The following is a 14349-nucleotide window of genomic DNA, read 5'->3' as shown; positions in this document are numbered from 1 at the left end:
GAGACCTTCTGCCGGGAGGTGGTGCTGGGGGGCTGTGGTTATGGGGGGCGAGAGGGAGTGTGGGGACCTTCGGGATGTGCCCCGTGTTGGACCTGCGCCTGGTTGTAAGTACCCAGGGGTCAGTTAGGGCCTGTGGCCTGGTCGAGGCAGGTCCCTTAGGAGCCTGTGTGCATTCAGCTGTGTGCTCACTGGGCCCTTTGCTTTGCTCCGTGTCCTTCCATTGCTCAGGTGTGTTGCCTCAACGTGGCCCATTCACTGTGATGTTTCCTTCTCTGTTAAAGTGACCGGTGGCTCTGTCCCCATCAATCCCTAGGGACTCTTCCTTCTGGTGCCCTTTTTCTTGAATTCTGAGCCCTGGGTTAAATGTTTGAGAGGCCCTGCTTACACCTGAGTTTCTTCAGCAACCAGAACTCATCTTACACACCAGGTGTGCCAGGCGCCCTGGCCTGTGACTGTGCCCAGAGTCCACCTAACCCGTGGAAAGGGTCGTATGTTTCTTTTTTTTTTTTTTTAATGTTTTATTTATTTCTAGGAGAGAGAGAGAGAGAGACAGCGTGAGCAGGGGAGGGTCAGAGAGAGAGGGAGTCACAGACTGAAACAGGCTCCAGGCTCTGAGTTGGCTGTCAGCACAGAGCCCGACGTGGGGCTCGAACCCACGAACCGCGAGATCATGACCTAACCAAAAGTCGGACGCTTAACCGACCTAGGCACCCAGGCGCCCCAAGGGTCGTATATTTCTGTCGGAAGAGAGGGGGCTCCCCCAGGCTCCTTGACCTTGTTCCTTCCAGGGCGAGAGCTGCTGGGAGCTAAGTGTCTGCAGTGTCCTGACATTCTGGTCCCGGTTCTTGGAGCTGACGGGGCAGGATCATCTTTGAGCAAGACAGACGTGTGTCCTCCGATTTCTGTGTTGGTCGCATGAATGTGTCATGTTCAGTCTGTACAGTAGTGTCCACTCACACCTGTCTCCTTGTAAATAACCCAGGAAACTGGGCGTGTGTGAGTCTATGTCAGCTGCTGTCATCACACTGCGCTTCACGTTCCAGCCTTTCCTGTCCTGTGCGCACTGCAGGGGACCTGCTTGCGTGTTGTCACTCTCTACTCACGTGTGACTCGGGTCCTAGGAATGGAGGGCAGCTCCCTGCCTGTCACCCTTCATCCTCCCACACACACGGGTGAGGATGGAGCTTTGCAGCAATGGAGTGTGTGGTATGTTTCAGGCCTCTGTGGTCTTTGAGGATGTGGCTGTGAACTTCACCCCAGACGAGTGGGCTTTGCTGGATCGAGGTCAGAGGAAGCTCTACAGAGATGTGATGCTGGAGACGTGCAGGAACCTGTCTGCTGTGGGTAAGGATGGCCCCGTCCCTTCACTGGTCTTGTAGGGAAGACATGTTTCTTAAAATTGTCTGATTTTACTGGGGCCGAGGAACGGGAGTACGTTGGAGGACAGACAGACATGGTCCAAGCCTCATGAAACCTGCCTGGAGTCACACAGCTTTTCCATGAAAACATAGTTTTATGTATTAAATTGGTTGTGTATTATCCTTTTTTAAAAAAGTTGTTTTGGGAGGGAGAGAGAGTCTGCGTGTGGATGCTGTGCATGAGCGTGGGGGAGGGGGAGAGAGAGAATCCCAAGCAGGCTCCGTGCCATCAGTACAGAGCCCGACACGGGCTGCTGCTCAGAAGCTCAGATCATGTCCTGAGCCGAAACGCAGAGTCGAGTGCTGCCACCTGAGCGAGCCACCAGGCGCTCCAAGGCCACTAGTTTAAAGACCAAGAAATGTCGCCGCGTTGCTACATGCCAACACAGGGAGGAGACAAACAAGTATGCTGCAGAGAAAACAACGAGAAAACCAGTGAAAATGAGTCACATGATGGGGAGATAAGCGACCTAACAGAGACAAGAGTTCAAAGTCATGGCCTGCAGATCCTACCAGACTTGAGAGAAGAGTGGAGGAACACAGTGAGACCTTCACCAAGGAGACAGAAACTATAAACGAAAACAGCTCAGGGGTCCATAACTGGCCTGAAAAATACTGGATGGAGCCTGCACGAGGGGAGCGGATGTTAGAGTGGGACCAGTCATCTGGAGGATGCGGTAGTGAGAAGCCGCCGGGATGAACAGCAAAAGAGCAGTCAGTACTGACACGTAAGTGGGGACAGGTTCCGGGGCCTCTGTTGTTCCTGGGCTGCTTGATTCTTGTCTCCGATGCACCAGAGAGCTGCAGACCAGAATGGGGAGCTGGGCGGCTTGCGTCTGTATGTATAGTTAGTGCCCTTTCCACAGAGAAGGGGACCGTGGCTCGAGCTAGAGCGCAGTGGGTCCGGGAAGCTCTCGGCGCCTCCATTGAAGGCTGTTTTGTGTGCATGTCGCTTTGTCTTTGGTTGACATTTTGATTGACAGAATAGCGGTTGTAGAATACTTGGGCTTCCAGGCGCCTGGGTGGCTCAGTCGGTTAAGCGTAAACTTCAGCTCAGGTCATGATCTCACGGTCTGTGGGTTCGAGCCCCACATCCGGGCTCTGTGCTGACCGCTAGCTCAGAGCCTGGAGCCTCCTTCGAATTCTTTGTCTCCCTCTCTCTCTGATTCTCCTGTGCTCACGCTGTCCCTCCCTCCGTCTCTCTCTCTCTCTCTCTCTCAGAATTAAAAAAAAAAAAAAATACTTGGGCGCCTGTGCCTACCCATGATGCATTCTGTTAGAATTGTACAGATTTATATGTTGTCTGTGTATGAGCTTCTAATGAGCTTTTGCTGTAACCTTAAGAATAAGTTGCACTCTTTCTGCACATGGCTCAGCTCTTGAAAGTCCCATTGTGGCTTTTTGTTTTCGATTTTTTTTTTTTATTTATTTAGAAAGAGAGTATGCAGACAGGGTAGGGGCACAGAGAGAGAGGGAGGGAGAGATAGAGAGTATCCTACTCAGGCTGTATGCTAAGCACAGAGTCCAAAGCAGGGCCTGATCCCATGTCCTGATATCATGACTTGAGCCAAAATCAAGAGTCAGATGCTCAACAGACTGAGCCAGTGAGGCATCCCCCCCCTCCCTCACACACACTTTTGTGGCTTTTGAGCCAGCTTGGTGGCTAGGCCTTTCCTGTTTCATTAGCCCTTAGAGGTGGCTCTGAAGGTGTAGCTGTTAGCCTCCCATCCGCCCCCCCCCCAGGGATGGCTCCGAGGTTGTGGCCAGATCTGCTTTATCCTCCTCACTCATATCTAACTAACTGCCCTGCGCCAGGCCATGTCCAGGGAAATAACATTTTATTAGAGGAGTCTAAGGAGGAGAGGAGACAGAAAGGGGCAGAAACTTAGAAGAAACAAAAGTTGAGAACTTGCCTAATCTGGGGATGGGAACAGATATCCAGGTCCAGGAAGGACCGCAGGCCCAAGCAGGATGAACCAACGGAGGTTCACACCAAGACTTACAATAAAATGGGAAAAAACTTAAAAACTAAGGAGATAATGCCTAAACAGCAAGAGAAAAGCAAACTGTAAACTCTAAGGGAAATTTCATGCTTCTGTCGACTGAGGTTTCAGCAGAAACACGGCAGGCCGGGAGGGGGCGGCATAATACTGTCAAAGGGCCAAAAGAAAGTAGCTTTGACCAAGGAAATTCTACCAGGCAAAGTCAATCGTTCAGAATTGGAAGAGAGAGTTTCCCAAAGAAACAATAATTAAAGATGTTCATCATCATTAACCCAGCTTTACAAGAAATCACAAAGGACTTCCTTTAAGTGGAAAAGAAAAAGCCGTAACTAGAAGCATGAAAAAATGAGAGGAAAAATAAAATTGCTGGTAGAGGGGCGCCTGGGGGGCTCAGTTGGTTAAGCATCCAACTTCAGCTCAGGTCATGATCTCACAGTTCCTGGGTTCAAGCTGCACATTGGGCTCTGTGCTGACCACTCAGAGCGTGGAGCCTGCTTCAGGTTCTCTGTCTCCCTCTCTCTCTGCCCCTCCTCTGCTTGCGCTCTCTCTCAAAATAAATAAACATTAAAAAAAATTTTTTTTAGTAGCAAACGTGTAGTAAAGGTAGTAGATCAATCACTTACAGAACTGGTATGAAGGTAAAACTCAAAATTAGTGAACCCAAAAGTTGTTTCTTGTGGTTACCCAAGGGATACACAAGAAAAGATGTGAAGTATGTGGTTCCTGGCTGGCTCAGTTACCTCCTGACTGAAGTGCATAGTGACACAGGCCTATCTCAGGAAACAAGAAAAATCTGAATCTAACCTCACACCTAGAGTAACTAGAAAAAGAAGAAGCAAAGCCCAGATAATAGAGAACAGAAGAGAAAATAATGAAATGGAGATTTAAAAATAGAATAGATCAACGGAAGAAGAGCTGGTTCTTTGAAAAGATAAAATTGACAAAATCTGGTGAAAGTAATCAAGGAAACAAGAGAAAAGTCTCAAAATTAGAAATGAAACTAATGAAATTAGAAAACTTGCAATCAACGCCACAGAAATACAATGGGTTAGAGTAGATTAGCATGAGAAATTGTTTGCCAACAAACTGTATAAGCTAGAAGAAATAGGTAAAATCTTTAGAAACTATAATCTGCCACGGGTAGATCAAGAAGTAATAGAAAATGTAAATAGATCCATTATAAGAAACAAAATTGAATTACTAATCAAACGACTTCTTTTTTTAAATTTTTTAAAATGTTTTTTATTTATTTCTGAGAGAGAGAGACAGACAGCAAGAGCAGGGGAGAGTCAGAGAGAGAGGGAGAGACAGAATCTGAAACAGTGTAGCGGACGAAATGACACAAAGACAAGACACACAAAAGACAGACAAAGACACAACTCCAGCCGGAGGGAGAAGCTCCTCGAGCCCTCTTGCGGTTTATTTTTTATATACCGGCAGCTGGGGACATACCAAAATCTAAGAAATGCATTCTTTTACCAAATTAGGACAAAAGGCCAAGCATATTCCAAGGAGGGGGAAACAAGGGGAGGAAGTGACCACAACATGTTTACTAAAAAGCCTGCCCACAACTCCAGCCTTCTCCTTATTCTTAAAGGGGGCATGTTCCCTCGTATGCGAGCGGATCATTAACCTTGGATATTGTGTGCAGGCTTCTTGGCAGAACATCCTGTTTGCAAGCATGCTCTGCCCAAGCAGAGAGCCCTCTTTCCAGGTACTTTCCCGCTTCCTTAACCATTCTCTCTTGTGGTCACTGTCAGGCTCCTACAAACAGGCTCCAGGCTCTGAGCTGGCTGTCAGCACAGAGCCTGATGTGGGGCTCGAGCCCACGAACCGCGAGATCATGACCTAAGCAAAAGTCGGACGCTTAACCGACTAAGCCACCCAGGCTCCCCCTAATCAAACAACTTCTGGGAAAAATCCAGAACCAACCAGATGGCCTCACAGGTACATTCTACCAAATATATAAAGAGTCAATACCTATCCTACTCGAACTATTCCCAAAAATGGAGGTGGAAAGAATACTTCCAAGTTTATTCCATAAGTCTAGTATTACCTTGATACCAAAACCAGACAAAGTCACTACAAAGAGAAAATAAATTACACAAGAATATCACTAATGAACATAGATGCCAAATATTAAACAAAATTAGCAAACTGAATTCAAAATATATTCAAAGGAACATTCACCACAATCAAGTGAGATTTATTCCAAGGATGCAAGGATTTAACATATGTATATCAATCAGCATATGATATGCCACACTAATGAGATAAATTGTGGAAAATCATGTGATCATCTCCATAAATGTAGAACGTCTTTCAACAAAATTCAACCTTCATTCCTCGTAAAAATTCTCAGAAAGTGTATACAAGGAATATACCTCAACAGAACATAGGCCACATATGACGGACCCATAGTTCTCTTACTTAGTGGTCAAGAGCCAAAAAGTTTTCCTCTATGATCAGGAACAAAAAACGATGTCCACTCTTGCCACTTTAATTCAACATAGTATTGGAAATCATAGCCAAACTAGTCAGACAAGATTAAGAAATATGCAAACTGTTAAGGAAGAAGAAAATATAGGCAATATTTGCAGATGAATTGAAACTACTTATAGAAAATTCTTGAGACTTGACCAAATACTGTTAGAACTAATGAGTGAATTTAGAACCATTGAAGGATACAAAATTAATTATACTCAAGTTTGTTGTTTTTCTATAACTAATAACAAAATAGCAGAAAGAGGAATTAAGAAAACAATCTCATGTTCAGTTCCTTCAAAAACAAGAAAGTAGAGTGAATAAATGTACCCAATGAAGTTGAAAGACCTGTAGTCTGATAGCTATAAGATATTAAATGAATGAAATTGAAAATGGCAGAATAAGTGGAAAAATACACCATTGTCATGGATTGTAAGGATTAATATTGTTAAAAATGCCCATACTATGAAAAACACTCTATATATTTGATGCAATCCCTATTGACATAGTAATAATATTTTTCAAAGAACTAGAGCAAAAATTCTAAAATTTTTATTGAATCAGTAAAGATTCCAAATAACTAAAGCAATGCTGAGAAAGAAAGCATACCAAAGCTGAAGATACAACAGCCCCAGACTTCAAAGTATACTACAAAACTATGCGAAACAAAACAGTATCGTACCTGGCACAAAAAGAGACCTATAGATCAAGACAACAGAAGAGAGGCCAGAAAAACCCATACTTCTATGTTCAAATCATCCACAAAAAAGGAGCTGATTATATACAATGGGGAAAAAGACCATCTCTTCAATAAACAGTGTTAGGAAAATGAGACAGCTACCTGCAAAAGTAAGGCTCGATCACCTTCTTACATGATTTCACACAAAAGTAAACTCAATATGGATTAGACACCCATGTGTAAGACTTGAACCCACCCACCTCTTCAGACAAAACAGGTGATAAACTCCTGGACATCATCAGCCTTAGCAATATTTTTGTGGGATTCTCCCTTCAGGTAAGGGAAACAGAAGGGAAAATAAAAAATGGGATGAGGAACATAACAAGACATTTTCCTAAAGAAGATAGAGAGTTGGCCACTTGGCACGTGAAAAGCTGCTCATTTATCCTCAGAGAAATGAAAATCAAAACCACAATGAGCTGTCACCTTAAAGCAGCCAGAATGGCTACCTTCAAAAAACAGGATATAACAAGTATTGGTGAGGATGTGGAGAAAGGAAACTCATCATTGTTGGTGGGATTTAAATTGGTTCAGCTACATTGGAAAACAGTATGGAGCTCCCACAAAAAACTAAACACAAGTACCATGTGGTCCGTAATTCCACTTCTGGATAGTTCACCAAAGAAAAAGCCAGGACAATAAGATACGTGCACCCCCACGTTCACTGTGGCGTTAGTCACTGTACTCAAGATATGGAAGCAATGCAGGTGTCCATCAACAGCTGAATGGATAGGGAAGATGTGGTATCTACATACAAGGGTCTATCAATCGGCAATATAAAATGGATAAAGTCTTGCAATTTGTGACAGCTTGGCAGCTTGGATGGACCTAGAGAGTATTATTCCAAGTAAATAAGTCAGAAAGACAAACACCATATTTTACTTATATGTGGAATCTAAAAAACATAATGAATGAACAGCAGAAGATAAGGATAGACTTAAAACTATAGAGGGGCGCCTGGGTGGCTCAGTCGGTAAAGCGTCTGACTCCAGCTTAGGTCTTGATCTTGCGGTTTGTGGGTTCGAGCCCCGCATCAGGTTCTGTGCTGGCAGCTCAGACTCTGGACCCTGTTTCGATTTTGTGTCTCCCTCTCTCTCTGCTCCTCCCCTGCTCATGCTCTGTCTTTCTGTCTCAAAAATAAACTATTTTTAAAAAAAAAGTAAAACTATAGGGAATAAAACGGTGTTAGTGAGATTGGAAGGGGATGGAGGAACAGGTGAAATAGATGGAGGGGACTCAGAAGTACAGGTTTGCACTTAATAAATAAGTCATGGGAATGAAAAGTAGAGCATAAAGAATATACTCAATAATTTTGTAGTAGTTTTGTATAGTGACAGTAATTACACTTATTATGGTGAGCATTTTTAATGTATATAATTGTCCAATCACTATGATGTACAACTGACAATAGTATAGATCAATATACTCCCACTAAAAACAAAACAAAATAAAGCAGGGGCGCCTGGGTGGCTCAGTCAGTTGAGCATCTGACTTCGGCTCAGGTCATGATCTCACAGTTTGTGGGTTCAGGCCCCGCATCAGGCTCTGTGTGGACAGCTAGCTCAGAGCCTGGAGCTGCTTCAGATTCTGTGTCTCCCTCTCTCTTGTGACCCTCCCATGCTCCCGCTATCTCTCTCTCTCTCTCAGAAATAAATAAAAACATTAAAAAAAATAAAAACAAAAACAAAATAAAGCAAAACATAGTTATCCATTAGCAATGACCTTGAAGACTAAGAGTCCATCTTCCAGATTGCTTGTTGCCCTTTAAATCCTCCCCCCTGCAGAGCAGTTCTTCAGGGGCATGTCAGTAGCCACACACACCACCTGACCTCCCATTGGCAACTGGGACAGTGCAGGAAGGCTTCACCAAGGGCCTCTGTGCCTTCAGAACAGACCAGTGACACTTGGGGGCACCGGAGGAGAGAAGGGCATTTGGACACCTGTCAGCCTTTGTTTAAGTGTGATGTCTGTCATTCACCTTGCTTCCCTGCCGGACTTTTCATCCATCCTCACCCTCGTACTGAGCCTTTTGTGTTTCTCTTATAGAGGTAGGGTGTGGATGTATGTATCTTGCCCAGTTAATATCTGATAATCTGATGATACTTATCTCCACATTGGTCTCCATCTATTTTGAAGTATTGCTGAGGAAAGAGGCTGCCATTTCATACACTTCTTAATGGCAAAGTCCCAAATCACTAGGGTCCCCAGAATTTTTCTGTGGTCACATGTCCATTCTTCCTGATGAACCTCATTTACATTTTGGGATCAGTATCTGACTAGAAGTCGAAATAAGGTGCATTTCTTATCTGTAAACATCAGTCCATTCCCAAGAAATTAAATGATGCCACCAATTCTTTTTTTTTTTTTTTTAATGTTTTTATTTATTTCTAGGAGAGAGAGAGACAGCGTGAGCAGGGGAGGGTCAGAGAGAGAGGGAGTCACAGACTGAAACAGGCTCCAGGCTCTGAGCTGGCAGTCAGCACAGAGCCTGACGCGGGGCTCGAACCCACGAACCGTGAGATCATGACCTAAGCGCAAGTCGGATGCTTAACCGACTAAGCCACCCAAGTGCCCCATGATGCCACCAATTCTTGCAGGTTGTCAAAGTCAAGGTAAAACAAGTACATCAAGGCCTCAGTGGAAAATTTTGCTGAATGAGCCACTGAGGGAAGACGAAACAGGAATATTTACAAGAAAAGATTTTTGTTCTGTTTTAGGAGGAAACCAGATATTTTGTAGCAGAGGAGATCACCTGCAAACCCAGGAAAGACGTTCGAGGTGAGTGACATTTGTACGGGATGAACGGGGGATGTTGGCAGTTGTGAGACTAACCTGAAATTAAAGAACAGCTGTAAACCTAGATCAACTATTGTGTAGTCAGAATTTTCACAAGACAAAGTTTTTATAAATGCATCCTAGATACTGATCATCTGAAAAACATCAGTTGAAAACAATGGTCAGGGAAAACTAAATGTGAGAAACCCAGAAAGTTGACTCTGAGTCCTCAGCCAGACCAGTAAGCCTGTTCCATTTTGTTAAGCATGCAGACAGTGCCACAAACATACCCATTCATTAAGAAGTCTAATAATGATTAACAAAGATCAATAGATCAATCATTAATAAAGAGATCTTGCTAATTATCTAACCACGTGCCTTCTTATTTTGAGCAGAAGTCCTTTGGTGGAAGGTGTCTGGGAACGTCTTGAAGGAGATCAATGTGGAGGATCCCTGAACCCGGTTACAAGTCTTACTGTGCGTGAGGGGTGTCCCACTGGAGGTAAATCCTGTGAATGTGCTAAGTGTAGAGAAGCCTTCGCAGATGGTTCCTTCCTTGAGAAGCCAGGAAGATCCCAGCCAGGACTCAAACCTAGTCCCGGTGAGGAATGTGGTCCGGCCTGCAGCTCCGTCGCGAGCCTCAGCCCTGACGTGGATGCAGACCTTGTAGAGAAACCCCGTGAAGGTCAGGACACCAGGAGACGATCTAAGACATCAAAGAGACTCAGTGGTAAAAAATCTCTGGAGTGCAAGAAATGTGGAAAAGCTTTCACTTGCACATCTTCCTTTCAGGGTCATGTGCAAGGTGACTGTGGAAAGAGAGTCCGTGCGTGTGACGTGTGTGGGAAAGCCTTCAGGTGTAACTCAAGCCTGCGGGCACATATGGTAACACACACTGGGGAGAAGCCCTGTGAATGTCAGCACTGTGGGAAAGCCTTCTCTGGTCGCAGATCCCTTGTAAGACATATGAGAATACACACAGCGGAGAGACCCTTTGAATGTAAGGAATGTGGGAAGTCTTTTTGGAACCGTGGACATTTTAATCGTCACATGAGCATGCACAGTACAGTGAAACCCTGGGAATGTAAGGAGTGTGGCAGAGCCTTCCGGGATCAGACAGACCTGCGAATCCATATGCGGACACACACAGGGGAAAGACCCTTTGAATGTCAGCAGTGTGGGAAGGCCTTCAGATATCTTGGAAATCTGCGAGAACATATGCGGACACACACGGGGGAGAGACCCTATCAATGTCGGGAGTGTGGGAAAACCTTCAGATATAACTCAAGTCTGCAAGCTCATGTGAGGACACACACCGGGGAGAGACCCTATAAATGTCTGCACTGTGGAAAAGCCTTCATTCGACACCACACCCTTGCACTACATACTGTGAGAAGACACTCGGGGGACGGACACTTGGAATGTAAGCAATGTGGGGAAACTTTCAGGAAGCATCGACCTTTTCAACGTCACATGACCACACACAATGTAGCAAAACCCTATGAATGTGAGGAGTGTGGCAAAACTTTCAGATATCAAAGAGGCCTGCGAATACATGTCCAAACACACACTGGGGAGACCCTATAAATGTCAGCGGTGTGAGAAAGCCTTCACCTCTTCTGCAAACCTGTGTGTGCACATGAGGACACACACTAGAAAGAGACCCCATGAATGTCAGCACTGTGGGAAGGCTCTCAAGTGTCCATCACACCTGGAAATACATATGCGGACACACACTGGGAAGAGACGCCATGATTGTAAGGAGTGTGGAGAAACTTTCCAGAAGCGTGAACACTTCAAACAGCACTCGGCCACGCACAGTGCAGTGAAACCCTGTGAATAAGCAGTACGGCCTCCTGGGGTCACACACACCTGAGGTACATAGGAGGACACACACTGGGGAAACCTCATAAGTGTCCACTCTGTGGGAAAGCCTTTGGTTGTCCTTCCCTTCGAGGACACATGTGAAAGCACAGTGACGTGAAGCCCTATGAACTTAAACACATGGAAAAGCCTTCAGGTATCCAGGAATCTGTGAGCACAGACACTCTGTGGGAAGGCATTTATTTTCCCTCAGAGTCTTACTGAGAACATGAGCCAACACACTGGATCCTGAATAAACAACATTTTGGGAAAACATCAGGTATAGAACTTGATGTATTTTGTTCACAAAAATTTAGGCAGGACAGATCTTTTCATTGTAATGAATGTGACTTTGTCTTTCAAAGTGCCTCTTCCTTAATGGAGACTCCAGGTATATGAATTCCTAGTTCATGTCACCGATATGAACATATTGTTTTAAGTGGCCTTCTTTCTCTTCTACATCTGTACAACCTAGATGTTGTTATCTCAGACTTCATGTAATCACACTGTTATGTACAGCGTGTCTCCTTTCCATTAGTATCTCAGACCCAGGAGTGAGAAGGGTGTGTGTGTGTGTGTGTGTGTGTGGCAGTGTGTGTACAACTTTATATAATTATAGAAAAAGATTTCTTTAATTTCACATTGCAAAATGTCTCTAGTATATGATCACAACATGTAGACTTCTATGGTTGAAAGTTCTGTTCTCTGGTGCCATTACTGGAGTTTCCTGATTCAATAGCTACTCTTCTGTTCAATCTTTATTATTAAAGGATATATTTTCATATAGTTCTCTGTTTTTTTTTTTTTTTTTAGTTTATTTACTTGTTTTGAGAGAACGAGTGGGGGAAGGGCAGAGGGAATCCCAAGCAGTCTCTATGCTGTTCGAATGCAACCTGATACAGGGCCTGATACCACGAACTGCAAGATCATGACTTGAGTGGAAGTCAAGAGTCAGATGTGTAACGGACTGAGTCACCCAGGTGCCCCAAGTTCTCTTTTTATTGAACAGTTGGTAAAATTCCGATGTTGGTTTCTTTTCTGGGACCAATTTTTGGTGTCGGTCAACTTTGTGCCAAATTATGACTTCAAAGAACATCCCCTTGGACCATGACTCAGGTTTGCCTGTTTGTTTCCGTGAGCAGGGATTGTGGGGGAAACACTCTATGAGGTGCTTTCCTCCAGCCCCCAGGATGTAACACCTGGAGTGCCCAGTACCTCTAGTATCAGCCAGATCAGCTGGCCAAAATTCAGCATCTGATGAACTTTGGACATAGGAACCTCTTCAGTTTTATCCCCATTGGAGGTAAAAACACCTCATTGTTTCCATAATATTCCAGAGTCCTGAGGTACCCCAAATGCATATCAGCTATAGGGCTAAATGTTTTTGGTTTGGCCCGTGGCTAAGGTAGATGGCCAAGGAGTGGTTTGTAACTCACCCTACTGGGCTGGGTGTGAAAGTGAAAGTCTTGCTGCCGTAGTACCTTTACAAGGTGTTGCAGGCTGGCTGGCTCAGTGGAGCGTGCAACTCTTGCTCTTAAAGATTTGTGGGTTTGATCCCCATCTTGGCTGTCAAGGTAATTTTTAAAAATAATAAAATGTTATTTAATAAAAAAGGACTTCCAATAGCCCACCTAAGCTAATAGTAACCACTTTCATCCTTTTTCAAAGACCCATCAGTAAACTATGGAAAATATTCATTGTTCAGAGGAGTGACATGTAAAATGCCACTGATCATCAAAAGATGTGTCAGCGATATGCAGTCCTGAGGAGTTTTGTCTGGATCCAGATGTGGCCTCTCTCAATGCATTGGATGACTGGCATCTCCTTTCTTCACTTTTTCTTTAGAACAACAAAAAAGAAATTCCTAAAAACCACTGTTTCACTGTGAACTGGCTGGTCCCAAAAGGCCATGATCCAAAGTCCCACACGGTTCCAGGCAGGAACAGCCTGAGTCCACACAGGAGTAGGACTGGAGGCCACCTTACTTCTAACGGGCACAGTTTCTGATACCAAGTGAGGTTAACTTTAAGTGTTACTTTACAAGCAAAAATGGGTTTCTTGGGAACAGCAAGAACTGCAAATCCGGACATGCAAGAAATGGCAAAACCATGGGCAAGTTCAGAGAAGAAAAGAGAAGATGCTCTTTGACAGGGAACAGGGAGAATTGGGGTGGGTTTTTGTAAAGAAAAAAGTGCATTGAGACAAACTGGGGATTTGAAGATGGTGCCTTCTCATTGGCTGGTCTACGACCATCTCGCAATGGCAGAGCTGTGATGGTCTCTTCAGCTGGGCCGTGACTGTCCTGCTCAGGATTGTAGGAGGGGGAGCCAGACACGCATCTTGCCACTTGTCTGTGAACATCCAGAACAAATAGTGTTGGAGAGGTGAGTCTCAGTGGTGGTGGGAATGAGTTCTTACACGGCTTCAGGCATCACTGCTTTGAGGAAACTACTAATTTCTGGAAATGCATCTTCCCAATGTGTGTTTTCCAAATAGCTCTTAGATGTTTACCTGAAAATCGATACTAGCATGGAAACCTGTCCTTCTCCCTGCTAGAAATTGTATTGAATTGTGCTGAACAGGACGTTTCTTCCCGTGACGGGTGGGTAATTGATTGGTAATGCCTCCCCCAGTGGGGTCTCCTTATTTCCAGTGGTGAAAAAGTGGGTCCGGCCTTTCCCTTTTCCTTCAGACCACATGCTTCTGTTGCTCCTCCCTCATTTGACACAGATCAGTTTCCGTGTCTGAGATGACGTGCAGAGGGGAACGGTCCCACGGGGACCCGGGGAAAGAAACGGTAAAGGAAATGTTCAATGTGGTAGTTTAAATGGAAAATCAAGATATCTGTACAGTCCTTGCGGAGAGGAATGCTTATGTCTAGTCATTTCAACCCCTCTCGGAATGGGCTTTCGTCTCTACTGTCCTCAGCTTACCAATCAATATGACCACGGGTCACGTGGATACCACACACTAATAAGGCTCAGATACAGCTTCGCTGAGCTGGAACAGCATGGAAGGTGTGGGCCACAGCCACGTTTCTGTTTCATCAGCGGTGGAAAAGAGTCCA

General features: G+C 44.7%; 1 protein-coding gene across 1 annotated transcript; it reads left to right on the top strand.

Moving 5' to 3' along the window:
• The first annotated feature begins 1197 nt into the window (after positions 1-1197).
• LOC120242304 (zinc finger protein 77-like) lies at positions 1198-12071 on the top strand. Its single transcript, XM_039247970.1, has 3 exons — positions 1198-1344; positions 9362-9422; positions 9815-12071. The coding sequence occupies exons 1-3, from the start codon at positions 1209-1211 to the stop codon at positions 11004-11006; spliced, it is 1389 nt and encodes a 462-aa protein (XP_039103901.1). The 5' UTR covers positions 1198-1208; the 3' UTR covers positions 11007-12071.
• Positions 12072-14349: the final 2278 nt, after the last annotated feature.

This window comes from Hyaena hyaena, unplaced genomic scaffold, assembly GCF_003009895.1.
Source record: "Hyaena hyaena isolate Hyena2069 unplaced genomic scaffold, ASM300989v1 scaffold_302, whole genome shotgun sequence".
NCBI classification, from domain to species: domain Eukaryota; kingdom Metazoa; phylum Chordata; class Mammalia; order Carnivora; family Hyaenidae; genus Hyaena; species Hyaena hyaena.
Note: the sequence above shows the minus strand (reverse complement) of the source record. Positions and strands in the feature narration are given on the sequence as shown.